Source organism: Gigantopelta aegis, chromosome 10 (genome assembly GCF_016097555.1).
Source record: "Gigantopelta aegis isolate Gae_Host chromosome 10, Gae_host_genome, whole genome shotgun sequence".
In the NCBI taxonomy this organism is placed as follows: domain Eukaryota; kingdom Metazoa; phylum Mollusca; class Gastropoda; order Neomphalida; family Peltospiridae; genus Gigantopelta; species Gigantopelta aegis.
Genome location: NC_054708.1, coordinates 54,707,324 through 54,727,789, shown reverse-complemented (window position 1 = coordinate 54,727,789; position 20,466 = coordinate 54,707,324). Strand labels below are relative to the sequence as shown.

The 20,466-nt window shown below is 35.3% G+C and overlaps 1 protein-coding gene across 1 annotated transcript in view; it reads right to left on the bottom strand.

Moving 5' to 3' along the window:
- Positions 1 to 20,466, bottom strand: part of LOC121383696 — a 72,128-nt gene that overhangs the window by 29,739 nt on the left and 21,923 nt on the right. Inside the window, exon 7 of the mRNA XM_041513790.1 lies at positions 5,531 to 6,171. Coding sequence (XP_041369724.1) covers positions 5,531 to 6,171 — 641 coding nt within the window. The remainder of the gene's footprint in view (positions 1 to 5,530; positions 6,172 to 20,466) is intronic.

Genomic DNA, 20,466 nt, shown 5'->3' with positions numbered 1-20,466 from the left:
ATTTAATGTTTCTGTATTTCTATTCTATGAAAATCATTTATTGTAAAAAGATTAAAAAATATCAATCCTCTATTTTAGCTTCAGGGCGTCAATATTATTATCACCTACAAATCCAAACATATATTAACCAATCAATCCCCATTACATTGATATTTTTTTTAGATTTGTGCCTGTAGGTACATATATAAAATCTTCCAAAAACTGATGTTATCGTATAGATTTAGACCTACACGTACATTATTATTTTTTTCCTTTCAACTATTTAAAATACATTAAACAAAAATACAATTCCCTATTTGAGATAATAAATTTTTGTTTAGAATTTTGCCTCTAACTTCGATGCTTGTAAAGACATTAATTTGTGTCTACATTGTTTGAAAACATAGACGTTTTGGTTTTCTATTCTAATATTATAGAAAATATCTGAAAAATTACATTTAGGGGTTTCATAATATTATGAACGTTTGCACATTATTATTGTGTGGAAAATGTGTCGTATCCAAGTATAAAGGCGTGTTTTTGTTATTTTGACTACATAAGCATTATTTTTCAAATGCCCAACACATGTTTTAAGATTCAACATATTTAAATTTGGTTAGAAAAGTATGTTGGATACAATCCTAAAGAAATTATCAAACAAAAATATCGGTAGATAAAAACATAGTCTGTGACACTATATTATGCTTAAATACAATGCATTTTCAACACAATCCTAATTTTGTATACAACCTTTTTATGTTTGTCATTTTGACCCCCTAAACATAATTTCTCAGGCCTACATATATATATAATTATAATTTCAATTAAATAATAAAATAAATAATTTAAAAAAAATAAAGTCAATAAAAATAGTTTTTAAAAAAATCATAATTATTGTTCATTTGTTGTTATTATAATAATACAGACACACACATACATATGGCAGTTGCTGTCGGTGCTGTTGTTCCAGCTAGCCATGCTGTATTCATGCTGTACGTCTCACACCCACCCACCACCACTTTTTATTTTTTTTACCAGATTGTGTGAAAATAGGCACAAAAACCAAATTAAAATGAATTGATATTACTATAACAGATTGTGCACCCCCCCCCCCCCCCCCCCTTCCTTTTAGGTATCATTACTTTTGGTCTATTATTTATTAAGATTGATTTTGTTTTGGGTTTATTAATCTGAATTTTGACACACATAATAATAAAAATGTTAGTTTTTTTGTTAAATCACAAGGAAGAAAAATAAAGTAAGCTGGTGTATCACTCCCATCCCTGGTCCTCACAAATCCATTTATAGAAACTACAATCCATAGGCAAGATTTCTTCTCTTTTTTTTTAATTTGGGGGGGGGGGGGGGGGGGGGGGGCAAATTCTTCGTGATGGGATCATCACACAAAAAAACAAAACAAAAAACCCCACACCTTTAGGTAACCTTGTCTATATTCGCTAGAAAAAATATGAGCTTTGGTATTAAAAAAATAATTTTAAAAAAATAAATAAATGGTGATGCCATACGCACTCATCGCACCTCCCCCCCCACCACACCAACACACCACCCTGCGTACGGACCTGTGTTATGTCGCATACATAATCCGACTAGATCGGTCAGCGTAAGTCTGTTTTAAAATGTATTTGCAAACGTAATTACTTTCATTTATAATATACTCTTCAAAAAAAGAAACGCAAAAGGGTACAAATGGGTTATAACTCCGATTTTATGTTTCCTACCGGTTCATGCTTTGTGAATATAAGGTCATTGCATGTCCCAAACACATTCCCACGGTTACATTCGATAAAACGCAGCTACTGTACAATAAAGTTCCAAAATGTGAATATTCGCAAAAACGCAGCCACGTGCAAACCATGTCACCACTGCACGTGCGTTGTCTGCACGTGCAACATGAACACCGACAGTATAAAAGTGCAGGGTGTTCGCTTGCCTGGCCTCTGTATCTGGCCGACAGTTGACAATCCAGGACATGCCACGTCTCAGTGAACCGCAGAGAAACAATGCCATCGGCAGACTAGACGCAGGCGAATCCAGAACGGCCGTTGCCAGGGCATTCCATGTGTCCCCAAGCACCATCTCCAGACTGTGGGACCGTTACCAGCAACATGGATCAACACGTGACCTCCCTAGATCCGGTCGACCACGGGTCACTACCCCCGGGCAGGACCGCTATATCCGGGTACGCCACCTTCGGGAACGATTGACTACTGCCACCTCCACAGCCGCAGCAATACCAGGTTTGCGCAGGATATCCGACCAGACCGTACGGAACCGCCTACGTGAGGTAGGAATTCGTGCCAGACATCCAGTTCGAGGTGTCGTCTTAACACCACAACACCGTCGACTCCGACTGCAGTGGTGCCAGATTCAACGACAATGGCCTCAACTGCGATGGAGACAGGTGTGGTTCAGTGACGAGTCCCGATTTCTGCTCCGACGTCATGATGGAAGATGTCGCGTGTATAGGCGTCGTGGTGAACGTTATGCGGCAAACTGCGTGCAGGAAGTGGACAGATTCGGCGGGGGTAGTGTCATGGTGTGGGCAGCCATCTCACACACTGGCAGAACTGACCTGGTCCACGTGCAGGGCAACCTGAATGCACAGGGCTACATTGACCAGATCCTCCGGCCACACATCGTTCCAGTTATGGCCAACGCCAACGCAGTGTTCCAACATGACAACGCCAGGCCTCACACAGCACGTCTCACAACGGCTTTCCTACAGAACAACAACATTAATGTCCTTCCTTGGCCATCGATATCACCGGATTTGAACCCAATTGAGCATCTATGGGACGAGTTGGACCGACGCCTCCGACAGCGACAACCACAGCCCCAGACCCTGCCCGAGCTGGCAGCAGCCTTGCAGGCCGAGTGGGCCACCATCCCCCGGGACGTCATCCGTACTCTGGTTGCTTCAATGGGCAGGCGGTGCCAGGCAGTTGTCAACACACGCGGAGGCCACACCCGGTATTGACTCCAGATGACCTTGACCTTGGTGGTGTGTCCTATCACTTACTCACAATGGACTAGAGTGAATTGTGAACAATCCTGCAACATTTGGTAATTATCGGACTCACCATTCAATAATTAAATCAATTCTCCAAATGTTACGACAATGTGGTTTTGCGTTTCTTCTTTTGAAGAGTATATTAACAAAGCAGCACACAAACGATCGGCGATCATTGGTCAAATTGGCGGTAAACAAGTATACAATGTTATTGATACAGCAAGTGGAGAAAGGGTAAATGGTGGCTAGAGAGAATACACCAGTAACAATAACAGCCCCAGATAAAACCTGTACCCAAGTTCCTTTTTGAAATTACGCCAGCTCACATATTAACAAAGCAGCACACAAATGATCGGCGATTGTTGGTCAAATCGGCAGTAAACAAGTATACAATGTTATTGATACAGCAAGTGGAGAAAGGGTAAATGGTGGCTAGAGAGAATACACCAGTAACAATAACAGCCCCAGATAAAACCGGTACACAAGTTCCTTTTTCAAATTACGCCAGCTCACATATTAACAAAGCAGCACACAAACGATCAGCGATCGTTGGTCAAATCGGCAGTAAACAAGTATACAATGTTATTGATACAGCTAGTAGAGAAAATGTAATTGGGGGGTTAGAGATGATATACTGGGCCATTAACAACAGCACCAGATAAAACCTGTAGCCAAGATCGTTGAACAACTCGGCGTAAACATGATATTGACTTAATTATATTGCAGGCGTGTGTGCACAGGGGTGTGCTTCAGGGTCTACCCTCCTCCCCCTTCCCGATTTTTTTTGCGAAGCATGACCCGACATTCCCTAAAAAATCTCACCAGTCTAGACACCGGTACTCAATTTTCTGCACATGCGCCTGTGTACATTATTTTGTAACCCCCACCCCCCATAAACATAGCTCGCCAGTCTAGACACCCCCTCCCCCCTTGCTAACATTATTTCATAGTGCCTGCATTGGCAAAAACAGAAAAAGAAAAAAAGAAAGGAATTTTAAAAAACACCCTAAATAATAATACATATAATAATAATACAAATAAAATGAAGTTTTTGTTAGCCGCTTGTGACAGACGTCACGTAGGCAAGCCACATGCACATTTATTTGTCGATTTCACTTCTTTTCTCTCAAAACCGCAATACCCCCCCCCCCCCCCGACACATGCAGTGATGCTCCTTTTCCTTTATAGTTTTCCATTTTCAGCTGTCTACAAGGGTTGTCGGTCAGTTAAATTACATCATGTGTTTTGGTTTTAAAATTTATTATAGTCAGTATAGAGTGAATGATTTAAGATGCCAGTCGGAATATATCAATAACAGAAGTTTTAGGATAATAATTTAATAATTCTGCTTTTAAAACATATGTCAACGCTGCGGTATACAAGGTTGTTTTTTGTTTTGTTTTTTTTAAATTAAATTAAATTTATAACATATCGGCAGTTAACAACAACCGACAGATAAAGAGGTCACAGATTCGCAGCAAAGTGACCGGTGCGAATTTGCAGAATCGCAGCAAGTTGTTACTGGTGTGGAACAAAATAGTCTGTTAGCCAATTTGGTTTTAAACATCCGTCCCTCAAACCACCCCCCTCCCCATTTTTTTATTTTTTTTAAATCGGTGGCACATTGAAAAGTCAAACTGATCAAACTGATCCCCATCATATATAATGAATTCTTCCAGTGATGCAAGTTGCACGTGATGCAGTTTCACAATTTATTTATTTTTAAAAATTGGTGTTTCACTTTTATGACTTGAAGCTGTTAATAACAATGTGCATGTAAACATGGTCAATATAATCATAATGAACAGTTCTATGCGTTGGATGAAGTGCAAACGTAATTCTTGTTGAAATAAATATTTTACAAAATTGCCGATCCGCTGATCGGCGAATGTTTGGAAACATTTTTTTTTCCAAGACCGCCGAAACCGCCGAGCCGATCTCCGATATTGCCACTATGGTTGGTACGTGTACTGTACATGTACTTTTCAGATCACATACTTTCAAACAGTAATCAGGTAACAGCATTACATTTACGGCCATGTATGCATTTAGAATCAAACAGTAATCAGGTAACAGCATTACGTTTACGGCCATGTAAGCAATGTATGCATTTAGAATCAAACAGTAATCAGGTAACAGCATTACGTTTACGGCAATGTATGCATTTAGAATCAAACACTAATCAGGTAACAGCATTACGTTATGGCAATGTATGCATTTAGAATCAAACAGTTATCAGGTAACAGCATTACGTTTATGGCCATGTAAGCAATGTATGCATTTAGAATCAAACAGTAATCAGGTAACAGCATTACGTTTACGACAATGTATGCATTTAGAATCAAACAGTACTCGGGTAACGGCAATACATTTACGGCTATGTAAGCAATGTATGCATTTAGAATCAAACACTAATCAGGTAACAGCATTACGTTATGGCAATGTATGCATTTAGAATTTGCCATCAATCACATAATCACAGAAAAGTTCTATAAAATAAATATTTAAATGTATACTCACACAGGTAACACTGACTTCAGAGTAGGTTTTGTTCTCATGGGTGCCATCAACTTGCAGGCAGACTTTGAAATATCCATCTAAAAGTGTTCGTTTTTTCACAACTAAAACTCCATTGTCAGTGGATAAAGAAAATGTCTCTTTAAAGCTGTCGTCATTAATACAGAAGTCGTAAGTCTCTGATTCGAAGCGGCTGAAACTCCATTTATATTTCATTATTTTAAAGTCACTGCCACACCCTCTTTCATTAGACAGTGTGAACTGAATATCTTCCACTGTGCGGTATGCAGGCTTGTTGAAATCGGTGTTTGAAGTACCACTGATCTGAATATCCTTCAAGCAGCCATATGGTAAAGTAACCATAAATGTATGAGATTTACTCGTATCAGTCTTAGTTGGCGTATGTTTCTTTACAATGGCCTTCAATCTTCCTCCCTTTGTAGTTTTATACATGAATTTGGAACAAAAAAAATTGTTTTTGTTAGGGTCTGTGAGTATTTTAAAGTCAGGTCTACAGATTAAGTCACCTATTTCTACAGTGTAACTGAATCCTATGTCACTATGGAGTTTTATAGACACGCTAACCGTATCAAACAGACTAATCTTGTGTTTATCCAGCATGATATCTATACCTGATTGAATGCCTGAAAATAAAATAAAAGCAACACAGTGCTAATTAAATGAGACAATTAGGTCACAAGTCGTTTAAACTACACTGAGTCAATAATTAAATTTCTGTTAAAGTCATAACAGATAAAAACATTGGTCCAGCCATAGCAATTGAGTTGTTCATTTCTGCATGTAACAATCGAGGCCTATATCAGCCTATCTAGAGCTCCACTATCTAATTATGAACATTTAACAATCGAGGCCTGTATCAGCCTATCTAACTAATTATGAACATTTAACAATCGAGGCCTGTATCAGCCTATATAGAGCTCCACTATCTAATTATGAACATTTAACAATCGAGGCCTGTATCAGCCTATCTAACTAATTATGAACATTTAACAATCGAGGCCTGTATCAGCCTATATAGAGCTCCACTATCTAATTATGAACATTTAACAATCGAGGCCTGTATATCAGCCTATCTAGAGCCCCACTATCTAATTATGAACATTTAACAATCGAGGCCTGTATCAGCCTATCTAGAGCTCCACTAACTAATTATGAACATTTAACAATCAAGTCCAAAACATTTTCATGGTTATTTTTTAAAAACTTCTCACAGGATTTATCGAATTCATTGGGAACAGTGGCTAAACAACCAAACATACATGTAGCAGATTTAGATAGTATTTACGATAATTTAAAAAAAAAATAAAAAAATTGATACACATGGTTATATATGATTAAAATAGGATCATCTTGTAATTATCCCATACTACCTCCTCACTTTCAATAGACTCCCCCACCCTGACACACCTGTCATAATAAAGATCTGTAAAAAGTAGCTAATGGGGGGGGGGGGGGAGGTGATCCCCACCACAATGTTTATCGATCACAGTATGGATTTATTATAGGGGGAGGGGGAACTAAAAACGAAATATTACAGGGTAGGCTACCACTCACATCATATATATATATATATATATATATATATATATATATATATATATATATATATATATATATATATATATATATATATATATACTGCTGCTAAATATAATATAATTAATAATTCTTGGTTTTCACTCACCTTAGCATTTTGATGATTGCGATTTTTCACTCGCCTTGGTTTTTCAAAAGCCAAGGACTATATATATATATATATATTACTGGTTTATAAATCGGTGTGGTTTATTCTTATGTAATATATAAACTAGATTTGATTTAGAGACATGCTTTTGATACATGTATGTTGTCAGCAACAATAGGTGATAGACTGTTTTCTTATATTGGGGGAGGGTGGCTTAGGTGCAAATCTCAACAATTTTGATTTGATTTTCTCATCTCCTACAAATTGTCTCAAGAATGGTTGTAATAAAATGCCCACAGATGTGGAGGTTTTTACAAGATGGCAAATTATCAATATGACTACAAAATGTCATTTTATTTTATACTTTTATTGGTAATAACTGTCACATTTAAAATATGATTTGGTTTATATTTATATAATTTATAAACTGGATATGCTTTAATATTGTCATCCATACTTATCCCTTGAATTGCTAAAATGTTATTTAAGTCCCATGTTTACATATATATGGTTGTGTAAAACATTTAAAGTTAACAAGTTAAAAATAGCATACATGTTGGTTAAATACTTGTTTCTGAGTGATGAATTAATTGAGAATTGTTAATATTGAATAATACATTATTTTCTGAATGTATCAAATTGTCGGAATATTAAACTGAAATTGTTAAAATTCTAACTAATTCGGCAATAAAGTGAAAGAACAATTTATTTCTCAGTTCAAGGTAATTTTATTAAGCCTTAATTAAGATATTGACTCAAATGAAGTCCAATATATACCTGTATGAAATAAATGATTGTTGTTATGAGTTGTAAGATCTTCTTGCTAAAAATATCTACCATGACAAACAAATGTGTCTCCAAACATGTAGCTAAAATATACACCAGTCAGTGACTAAGGCTTCAGAAAGATGTAAATTTGGCCTGTATTTTTCCCAGTCAAGTGATCGAAGTGAATCTCAACTATTCTGCCGAGATCATTACGTCAGAGTTGATCAACTTACTCATCCAAAGAATTGGCAACTTAATTAAGCTGTTCATCCTATGAAGACATTCAAGCAGTTAAAACTAGTCTGGCTATGGAAGCTGTTGCCAAGTCCTATCTAGTGGGTGTGTCATTACCCCATCCAACATCTGGCCCAAACAACAATGCCATCAAAGAGGAAACATTAGATAGCAGAGAGATTAGCCATACAACAAGTATTATACTGTAGAAGTGCAGACAGTTTGGCCCACAAATAAGAAAGGCATGAGCGGATCACTCAAGAAAGCAGCGTATACTAAGCCATATAAGAATGCAGTATCTACGAAAAGAAATCATACACTTCCTCAATACAGTCAAATAAAATGATATACATGTTGCATTTCCCTCCAAGTTGAGCTCTGCCCTACAAAAGTGGGCCAACAGCCAGTTCCAGACTAGAATGGGTTCAACAGCTTAGTGTCCTGTGTGACCCTCTATCAATGAAGTTGGTTACTGCCCAGTGATGGTAGGTCTAGTACAGTGCATGCCTACAATAATGAAAGAGGTACAGACTACAGATAATGATGTCATGCCTTGGGCAACAAAACAACACTTGTCATTACGTATGACTTCAAATGCAATCTAGACGAAGACTAAGGGAAAATAGAATACCACCACCCAGTGAATTTTTGAGTTTGTAGTCTGGTTTTCGTCTATTCAAATACCTTCCATCTTTGAGATACCCACCTATACTGTTCCTCCCATTGCAAGTCTTCCATGATCAGATTGTGGCTTCTGTCAAGTTTACTTTTGGTAGGTTTGTTGCAATGTTGATTTCACAAATACATGACTCAATAAGGACGTCTGCCAGTCCAAAAACTTCACACATTTTGCCGATAACTGCCCATTCTAATCATTGTCATCACATTCATTGGGTTCATGCCATTGTATTTATTTAGTCTCCATGCAAAGACAAAGATCAGGATACCCACAGAATTTTTTAATTAAAATTCCCTGTATTTTCCCTGTTGTAAAAGATTTTTTCCCCGTCTGATATGCAGAATTTTTTATTGTATACAAGGGCCTCCTGCCACCCCCAATAGCTGCACCTTCACCTCCAAATACCAAAATCTACATATTGTGACAATATATACATGTATGTCAGACATTTCAACTCAGTATGTTTTTCCTAGTGTTTCAGTGACTGTTAATATTGTCTAGCCATAAAAACTACAAATGTTCATTGTGGTCCTTGGGGAAAACATTAGGCATTATGTTGTATTATAACTACATGTAAAAGCTACATGCTGAATATAAAGATTATGGTTTACAAATATAACAATACTTGTTATAGGTCTGGTATAACCTTGTACTCTTGACTTCTAGTGTTTTGGGTGTAGACCATTTTCCTTGGTGGTACAATTTGACATAGTGATTAGATGATTTCTCACTAAAAACAGATAGATAGTTTTTGAAACATACACTAAAAATCAGCAGTAGCTATCATTCAATACCCTCATGAAAAAGACAAAGTAATCCAAAATCTTAGGTTTATTACATTTTTACATGATTTTGTATATATACCCATGTATATACAATATAGAACTCAACAAAATTCCCTAATATTTTTCCAGATTCCATTACACCCTAATAAAATTCCCTGTATTTTCACTGAATCAGACCAAAATTTCAAATTCCCTGAATGTTCCCTGCAGGGAATTTAAAAAAACCTTTTTTCCTGTTTTCCCGATCCCATGGGTATCCTGAAGGCAAAACCTTGAAATCATCCATACCTACTTCATCACTGTCAATCCAGTTACAGACACACTTAAAGAACCTTTTATCATAGGGCAGTATAATCAACTGCAGTGACAGATACTGACACATGGAACCCCATAGTTTTGAACCCGCTCTATCATGGAGCCATTAGTCCAGGAACATTAGGGTTTAACCCGGAAATAAATAGTACACAGCTGATGCATGTGCATTAGTAATAAGATATCGAAAGTTCCCAACTTTCCGAAGTGCGTTAACTTTACTTCAGACGTAAAGATATAAGTATCGTTATATAATCAGTTTACGCATGTAACCCATTTTCTTTATATACCTTAGTGAGTTCATCCTAGTATCGCACTCCCATCTTTGACACCTGCGGTCGGATTTTAAAAATAAATAAAGTTTGTTTTGTTTAATGTCACCACTAGAGCACATTGATTTATTAGTTATTGGCTATTGAATGTCAAACATTTGGTAATTTTGACAGTCTTAGAGAGGAAAGCCGCTATATTTTTCCATTAGTAGCAAGATATTTTATATACATTATCCCACAGACAGAATAGCACATACTACAGCCTTTGATATACCAGTCGTGGTGCACTGGTTGGAACGAGAAATAGCCCAATGGGCCCACTGATGAAGATCGATCCAAAACAGACTGCTCAGCAAGCGAGTGTTTTACCACTGGGCTATGCGTCCTGCCCCGATTTTAAAAATAAAGAATAAGAGAAACTGGTGACAGCAAAATTATTACATGATTCATATAAATTAGAACAAGAAGATTCAGAATAAGAGAAACATGATTCATATAAATTAAGAAGATTCAGAATAAAAAATAAATTGTATGGATGTCTTTTATTTAAAAACGACAATCAAATGCATTTGAGGGTAGGCCTACTTTTCTTTTGCAAGGCTTAAAATGACATTTTCTATGATAATTGAATGGGCTAATACATTTAACAAATGTTTTTAGATAATTTTGTTTTAAAATATTTATTATTAAGGTAAAGTATTTAAAAATATATTTATTTGATTTAAAATAGAATGAAATAACAATTAACGTCAGTACATGTATTTTTATTTGCATGCCCCAAACCTATAGTACTGTAAGTGTATATCAGGATTATCGGGACTACATATTATTAAATCAAACACCGACAACAAGTCCAAGATGACGCATGTTGTAACATATTTCAGCCTTATTCATGAAATGTGTTGTGACCATTTACAAAATTAGTTCATTGAAAAAAAGAAAAAAAGAAGAAGAATAAGACAGAAAAAAAGAGAAAAAGAATGAATGATGCTGTTGCTAAAATAAAAATAACCTATATGAATAAGTCTGGGAAGATGGACCTGTGCTTCCATACTTGATGATAAAAATGTACATTTTTTATGTGCCAATATATAAATTAAAAAAAATATATATTGCTTGTGACCCACCGCTTGACTGCCCCATTATTAGAGATTGTGCCCCTCACTCCAGATATCGTTCACACAGGTCTGAAATACATGTATGTTTACTTACCTACATATTATAAAATGGATATTACAGAAAAGAACATCATTTATTGGTTGATAGAGGATACTTTGTAATATGAGAGCACACAAAAGATCACAATTTCTTTTAATGTTCTACACATTGGGTTACACGTGGAGTGTTTCCAGATGAAAAACTTAATTTTTTTTAATCGCAGTTTTCTTCACAAAATGAAAAGTACAATTAACTATAGACACTTGGCATTGGGATGAACAGTAACCTACCGCATATCTTCGCCTATAAGTCAAAAATTTTTCACGAATATCGGAGCTATTAAAGTATGATTTCATTAGGTTGACACGAAATGGAGTGCCCTCTGCATTAATGTCTACACTAATGTCTAAAGTAACCACAGTGTCAGTAGCAACACATATAGACAGTGTCACCGCAAATTGTGTTTACCTACCTACATGTATATCTGTGTACAGTATTCAAGTCTGAACTGCCTGGACACAAAGGACTTCCAATTCTGAATCAGGATCATACAGTGGTCTCGCCCCTTTAATTTTACCCCATATTATGTTAAATACATGAGTTTTCATACACCAAGTTTGTACCATATTAATAAACATCGGTCCATCTGCTAACGGAACAAAACTGAGTCTGACCACTAAGATGAATGTTAGGTGCTAGACTCTTCCCAACTACAAGTCCACTGCAACCAATATTCTTTAAAATAAGGATATGTGCATGATGCCAGTACTTCAACATAATACTGCTGTTACAAGCTGAACCCAGCCTTGGTTCTGTACATGTGCATGATGACAGCACTTCAACATAATACTGCTGTTACAAGCTGAACCCAGCCTTGGTTCTGTACATGTGCATGATGCCAGCACTTCAACATAATACTGCTGTTACAAGCTGAACCCAGCCTTGGTTCTGTACATGTGCATGATGCCAGCACTTCAACATAATACTGCTGTTACAAGCTGAACCCAGCCTTGGTTCTGTACATGTGCATGATGCCAGTACTTCAACATAATACTGCTGTTACAAGCTGAACCCAGCCTTGGTTCTGTATATGTGCATGATGCCAGCACTTCAACATAATACTGCTGTTACAAGCTGAACCCAGCCTTGGTTCTGTACATGTGCATGATGCCAGTACTTCAACATAATACTGCTGTTACAAGCTGAACTCAGCCTTGGTTCTGTACATGTGCATGATGCCAGCACTTCAACATAATACTGCTGTTACAAGCTGAACCCAGCCTTGGTTCTGTACATGTGCATGATGCCAGCACTTCAACATAATACTGCTGTTACAAGCTGAACCCAGCCTTGGTTCTGTACATGTGCATGATGCCAGTACTTCAACATAATACTGCTGTTACAAGCTGAACCCAGCCTTGGTTCTGTACATGTGCATGATGCCAGTACTTCAACATAATACTGCTGTTACAAGCTGAACTCAGCCTTGGTTCTGTACATGTGCATGATGTCAGTACTTCAACATAATACTGCTGTTACAAGCTGAACTCAGCCTTGGTTCTGTACATGTGCATGATGCCAGCACTTCAACATAATACTGCTGTTACAAGCTGAACTCAGCCTTGGTTCTGTACATGTGCATGATGCCAGCACTTCAACATAATACTGCTGTTACAAGCTGAACTCAGCCTTGGTTCTGTACATGTGCATGATGCCAGTACTTCAACATAAGACTGCTGTTAAGCTGAACTCAGCTGAACCCAACCTTGGTTCTGTACATGTGCATGATGCCAGTACTTCAACATAATACTGCTGTTACAAGCTGAACCCAGCCTTGGTTCTGTACGTCTCATTATGTCACTCATATTTACAGTTGTATTGAGTTGCTAATAACACCTCTACCACAGGTAGGACAATTTTAATACTGCTGTTACAAGCTGATTGGTTCTGTACGTCTCATTATGTCACTCATATTTACAGACCTGTCAACCTTTAGTCACGAGAAAGCAGGAGGTGTGTGTTGAAAATGCAGGAGATTTTGTCAAAAAACAGGAGATTTTTTAACTTCACACAACTTAACCCAAAATCGCAAGGTTGTTGTAAACATTATTACAATAAGTTATATGAACACTACATAATGTCATATATACTTTTTAACCTTAGATCTTGGCTTTAAAAAAAATAAAAAAAATTAATTAATTAAAAAATAAAATAAAAATATGTGTGTATATATATTTCTTTTTAAAGTTTAAATATTATTATGATTTAATAAATATTTTTACAAAAATATCTTTTTTATCCAAAAATGTTAAGAACATTAACAAGAAAAAAAAAAAAAAATTGATGGCATTACACTTACGTCATCATATGTGGTTTGTGTACCTAAAACAAATTTATATAAATCTTATAAATTAATATTCAGTTTTTACTATAATGAGGAACAGTGGCGTGGTACTTATTTAAAATCATTATAATGATGCAATAAACATTATATTTCCATTAATCATAAGTAAAACCTCATTACGGACATTGTGTGAAATATACCGGAATTATACCCATTTCCGTGGATAACTTTATATCAAACACAACATTTATTAATTGTAAAAAAAAAATCTATTGAAGTGTACCCTTGTTACCAACATTTTACTGCACAAACATACAAATTAACTGACACAAGTATGTTTATATAGCTAAATGGTATTTTCTTTGTCTTGCTGTGACATGTGATTTTAACATGCATCGTGTATATTGCTGTCAACTCTGGGCCTTATGTTATTTTGGCAAAAGGGGATTGATTTTTTTTTATGCCTACAAAAATGTTATTTAACAGGAGAAATTGTCTCCTGCACAGGTTGTCAGGAGATTTCATCAAATACCAGGAGACTCCTGCTGAATCCAGGAGGGTTGACAGGTCTGTATTTACAGTTGTGTTGAGTTGCTAATAACACCTGTACCACAGGTAGGACAATTTTAATACTGCTATTGCAAGCTGAACCCAGCCTTGGTTCTGTACATCTCATTATGTCACTCATATTTACAGTTGTGTTGAGTTGCTAATACCTATATCACAGGTAGGAATATTTTAGTTCTGGCCACCTTCGTCTGTTCTCACTTCGTCGGCTTTGTCTAGAATAATTTGTTAGTTTAAGTGGGGAGGCAGTAGAAAAAGAATCAGGCCACAGGTACAGGGTTTCTGCTAGAGGGTATGAAGGGTAAATATATTTTAAAAATAATTTTTAGAAAGATTATAGTAAGATAATTACTCTTTAAAATCTGTAGAAGTACAGTATCCAATTTCAAAAGATACCCCAAGTCCATAACTACCTAGTAGGGGTAGTTATGATCTGTTTTTCTTTTATTACCTATAGCCTCAAATTATTTCCTGGCTGAAAGCTTAAAGTAGACAAAAAAAGGCACTTTTAACCTAAACATCGTACTTGATTTTCGTATTTTTAGGGTCTGCAACGGCCACCTTATCCATACTAGATACGGCCCTGCAAATACGATACAAATGAATGGATGATGTGAAATTTGTGTATACTAACTAAAGCATATAATTTTGAGAATTACTGCGTCAGCTTCCTTCTATTTTCTGAATATATATACTTCCATTAAAGGTCTAGATTTATCAAAAACATAATTCACTATTGTTTGGTATCTACGTATACCTTTTACAATATATATGAACACATGTATTTTTAAAACGCGAAAATGTTATTCTATTGAACTGAATTGTATGTGTGGAATATTATTGTTCAGTGTATACAAAAGCTGCAGTTAAAGGCAAAAGAAGTTTGCATATTTTTCAGAAAGACAAACTGACACTGTTTGCATGGAAGCGGTTCTTAAATTGAACACGTGCGTATTGGAAAGGACCGTCAAGATGGGATACGATTTGCAGTGGCCACTTCACACCTGGGGATTACAACAATTATCTAAGATGGTCAATGGGAATGGCACCAAACCTTTTGTTAAAGAACTTGTCTGTTCCAAGCCTGTATCCCCCCAGTTCAGCCTATTTGCATGTTCGGGCTGTACATAACGAAATCCCGAACATTACCCGAAGACAAAAACAGATAGGCCTACCGAATGTTAATGCAGTTTTTCCTAACTATTTTTCCTACATTTATTATTTTAACATATATAAATGCATCGTGTTGAGGTATATCTTTGTGCCAAATATGTGAAATGTACACCTCGGCATTAGCATTTGGGCTTTGTTTTTGTCTCCAGGCAACGTTCGGGCTCCGGGCTGCCACATTTGGCTCGCCAGATCATCGTCGGTGTACTCTGGTTCAAACTGATAGGGAAGTACCCCTAATGGATTTTCTCCTTCTTGCTCACCAGTCGAGGTAGCATTAAAATAAAGAGACAAATGCGACAAGTCTGAAATGTCCAAACTAACGTCCGATAAGAATGAGCTATTTTCCGAAGAATCATTACATGCTGTTGTCATGCTAACCTACTAATGAATGAGTGGAATTCACCGGATGCTACGTCACAGGTCAGATGCGGGTCAAATCAACTGGATCAGCGTTTTTCCCCCGAGCATTTTACAAAAAGACGCTTTATTAATAATTGGGGTTGTATGTTTGATACAAAGGTTGTCAGGTTTATAGACTTTAATGAAACATAGAGGTCAGTGCATTTCTTGTTCTTTGATACAAAGGCTGTCAGGTTTATAGACTTTAATGAAATATAGAGATCAGTGCATTTCTTGTTCTTTGTTACAGAGATTGCCAGGTTTATAGACTTTAAATGAAATACAGAGGTCAGTGCATTTCTTGTTCTTTGATACACAGGTTGTCAGATTTGTAGACTATAATGAAATATAGAGGTCAGTGCATTTCTTGTTATTTGATACAAAAGTTGTCAGGTTTATAGGCTATAATGAAATATAGAGGTCAGTGCATTTCTTGTTCTTTGATACAAAGGTTGTCAGGTTTATAGGCTATAATGAAATATAGAGGTCAGTGCATTTCTTGTTCTTTGTTACAGAGGTTGTCAGTTTTATAGACTATAATGAAATATAGAGGTCAGTGCATTTCTTGTTCTTTGATACAAAAGTTGTCAGGTTTATAGGCTATAATGAAATATAGACATCAGTGCATTTCTTGTTCTTTGATACAAAGGTTGTCAGGTTTATAGGCTATAATGAAATATAGAGGTCAGTGCATTTCTTGTTCTTTGTTACAGAGGTTGTCAGTTTTATAGACTATAATGAAATATAGAGGTCAGTGCATTTCTTGTTCTTTGATACAAAAGTTGTCAGGTTTATAGGCTATAATGAAATATAGACGTCAGTGCATTTCTTGTTCTTTGATACAAAGGTTGTCAGGTTTACAGACTATAATGAAATATAGAGGTCAGTGCATTGCTTGTTCTTTGATACAAAGGTTGTCAGGTTTACAGGCTATAATGAAATATAGACGTCAGTGCATTTCTTGTTCTTTGATACAGAGGTTGTCAGGTTTATAGGCTATAATGAAATATAGACGTCAGTGCATTTCTTGTTCTTTGTTACAGAGGTTGTCAGGTTTATAGACTATAATGAAATATAGAGGTCAGTGCTTTGCTTGTTCTTTGATAAAAAGGTTGTCAGGTTTATAGGCTATAATGAAACATAGAGGTCAGTGCATTTCTTGTTCTTTGTTACAGAGGTTGTCAGGTTTATAGACTATAATGAAATATAGAGGTCAGTGCATTTCTCGTTCTTTGTTACACAGTTTGTTACGTTTATAGGCTATAATGAAATATAGAGGTCAGTGCATTGCTTGTTCTTTGTTACACAGGTTGTCAGGTTTATAGGCTATAATGAAATATAGAGGTCAGTGCATTTCTTGTTCTTTGTTAACAAAGGTTGTGATGTTTATAGACTATAATGAAACATAGAGGTCAGTGCATTTCTTGTTCTTTGTTACAGGGGTTGTCAGGTTTATAGGCTATAATGAAATATAGACATCAGTGCATTTCTTGTTCTTTGATACACAGGTTGTCAGGTTTATAGACTATAATGAAATATAGAGGTCAGTGCATTTCTTGTTCTTTGATGCAAAGGTTGTCAGGTTTATAGGCTATAATGAAATATAGAGGTCAGTGCATTTCTTGTTCTTTGATATATACAAAGGTTGTCAGGTTTATAGGCTATAATGAAATATAAGAGGTCAGTGCATTTCTTGTTCTTTGTTACACAGGTTGTGATGTTTATAGACTATAATGAAACATAGAGGTCAGTGCATTTCTTGTTCTTTGTTACAGGGGTTGTCAGGTTTATAGGCTATAATGAAATATAGACATCAGTGCATTTCTTGTTCTTTGATACACAGGTTGTCAGGTTTATAGACTATAATGAAATATAGAGGTCAGTGCATTTCTTGTTCTTTGATGCAAAGGTTGTCAAGTTTATAGGCTATAATGAAATATAGAGGTCAGTGCATTTCTTGTTCTTTGATATATACAAAGGTTGTCAGGTTTATAGGCTATAATGAAATATAAGAGGTCAGTGCATTTTTTGTTCTTTGTTACAGAGGTTGTCAGGTTTATAGACTATAATGAAATATAGAGGTCAGTGCATTTCTTGTTCTTTATTACAGAGGTTGTCAGGTTTATAGGCTATAATGAAATATAGACATCAGTGCATTTCTTGTTCTTTGATACACAGGTTGTCAGGTTTATAGACTATAATGAAATATAGAGGTCAGTGCATTTTTTGTTCTTTGATAAAAAGGTTGTCAGGTTTATAGGCTATATAGAATTTAATATTTATTTACATGTGTAATGGGAAATCCCTCCCAGGGCTGCTTACCCTGTGTACATTTTTACTGTATTTTTCCCCAAAATTCTGTATTCCTGTAATTATTGAATAAATGTTTCTGTACAATCTGTAATAAGTTCTGTACAAAGTCAAAGCTGAAGTGATGCTATCACCTAATTTCCCACTACTGGGATTTATTGACAACATTCTCTAAAACCACAGAGGAGGGAATAGAAAACCCTTAAAATTACAAAACTTATTAATTATTTATTCATATATCCCTATACGTGAATTATTTAAAGTTTAAACCATACGTTTGTGTAACTGTTTCATGTATTCATTCTGACATCAAATGTATCCATTTTTATTCAGTAAAAATAGTAATATGAACCTTCTGAATACTGAAGGTGAGATATCTCAACTAAGTTCATAATTAAAAAAAGTATAGAATTAATTTTAACTCTATTATAAATATAGAACCTTTTTTGTACCATATGATATTTTAGATATTAATAATATTTTTTTTAATTAATAATAAAGATTATTATATACATTGTTCCCCCCCCCCCCAAAATAAAACAACCCCAAAAAACAACAATACTAATAAAATAAATAAAATAAAAAATAAAAAATGAAATTGTTCTTGACACTTTAATTTAAATGCAGTTCGTATTTAAGGTCAAGGTTAATAATTAACATTTATGTTTTACATGCATCAGGTGACTTCAGTAAAGTAAATAATGTTGCTACTTAGCTTTGTTCAATATGATGCAAAACATATAACAGTTATGCTGATTCTTTGTACTATGAAAATGATTAAAGCTTGAGGTATTTCCATTACCCTTACGGAAATAATCTATACAAACTTATAAGTGGAATATACTTTACTTATACGCCACTTATAAGTTACTTATATATTGGTATAAGTGAAGTATCAGTGTGTATAAGTATAAGTGAAAAAAATTGTTAATTGATACTTCACTGATACTCCACATATATTTCACCTATAAGTGGTTTATCAGTGGTATAAGTGAACTGGAATTGAGACATTTTTTGTTTGTTTCTATAAGTGAAATATAAATGAACAATTAGTTTGGAGATAGTCTTTTTGCAAAGAAATGATGTGTTCCAAATGAATGGGGAAAAAACTAAGTCCAAAATATTTTCATGGTTATTTTTAAAAAATTCATAACTTCTCACAGGATTTATCGAATTCATTGGGAACAGTGGCTAAACAACCAAACATACATGTAGCAGATTTAGATAGTATTTACGATAATTTAAAAAAAAATAATAATAATAAAATAAAAAAAATTGCGGGGTGGGGGAGTCTGTTGAAAGTGAGGGGGTAGTATGGGATAATTACAAGATATATTGATACATATGGTTATATATGATTAAAACAGGATCATCTTGTAATTATCCCATACTACCTCCTCATTTTCAATAGACTCCCCCACCCCGACACACCTGTCATAATAAAGATCTGTAAAAAGTAGCTGATGGGGGAGGGGGGGGGGAGGTGATCCCCATCACATGGTGATCAATCACAGTATGGATTTATTTTAGGGGGTGGGGGCTAAAAACGAAATATTACAGGGTAGGCTACCACTCACATCTCATATATATATATATATATATATATATACATGTATATATATATATATATATATTGCTGCTAAATAATAATATAATTATAATTTCAATTAAATAATAAAATAAATAATTTAAAAAAATTAAGTCAATAAAAATTGTTTTAAAAAAAATCATAATTATTGTTAATTTGTTGTTATTATAATAATACAGACACACACATACATATGGCAGTTGCTGTCGGTGCTGTTGTTCCAGCTAGCCATGCTGTATTCATGCTGTATGTCTCACACCCACCCACCACCACTTTTTTTTTTTTTTTTTTACCAGATTGTGTGAAAATAGGCAAAAAAAAAAAATTAAAATGAATTGATATTACTATAACAGATTGTGCCCCCCCCCCCCCCACCCCCCTTCCTTTCAGGTATCATTATTTTTGGTCTATTAATATATAGTCACCTAATATCGTATATATCGTTTTTCATGGAAAATTAAAATTTATCTAAATATATATATATACTTAAATTTTAAAACTTATCATTAGTTTAAAAATATATGTAGCAAAAAATGTATTTAGATAGATTTTCATTTTCCATGACATTTACAAATTTCACGACTTTCCAGGATTTTCATGACCCGTACGAACCCTGTGGAACTAATTTGCACAGCACGTGCTTGA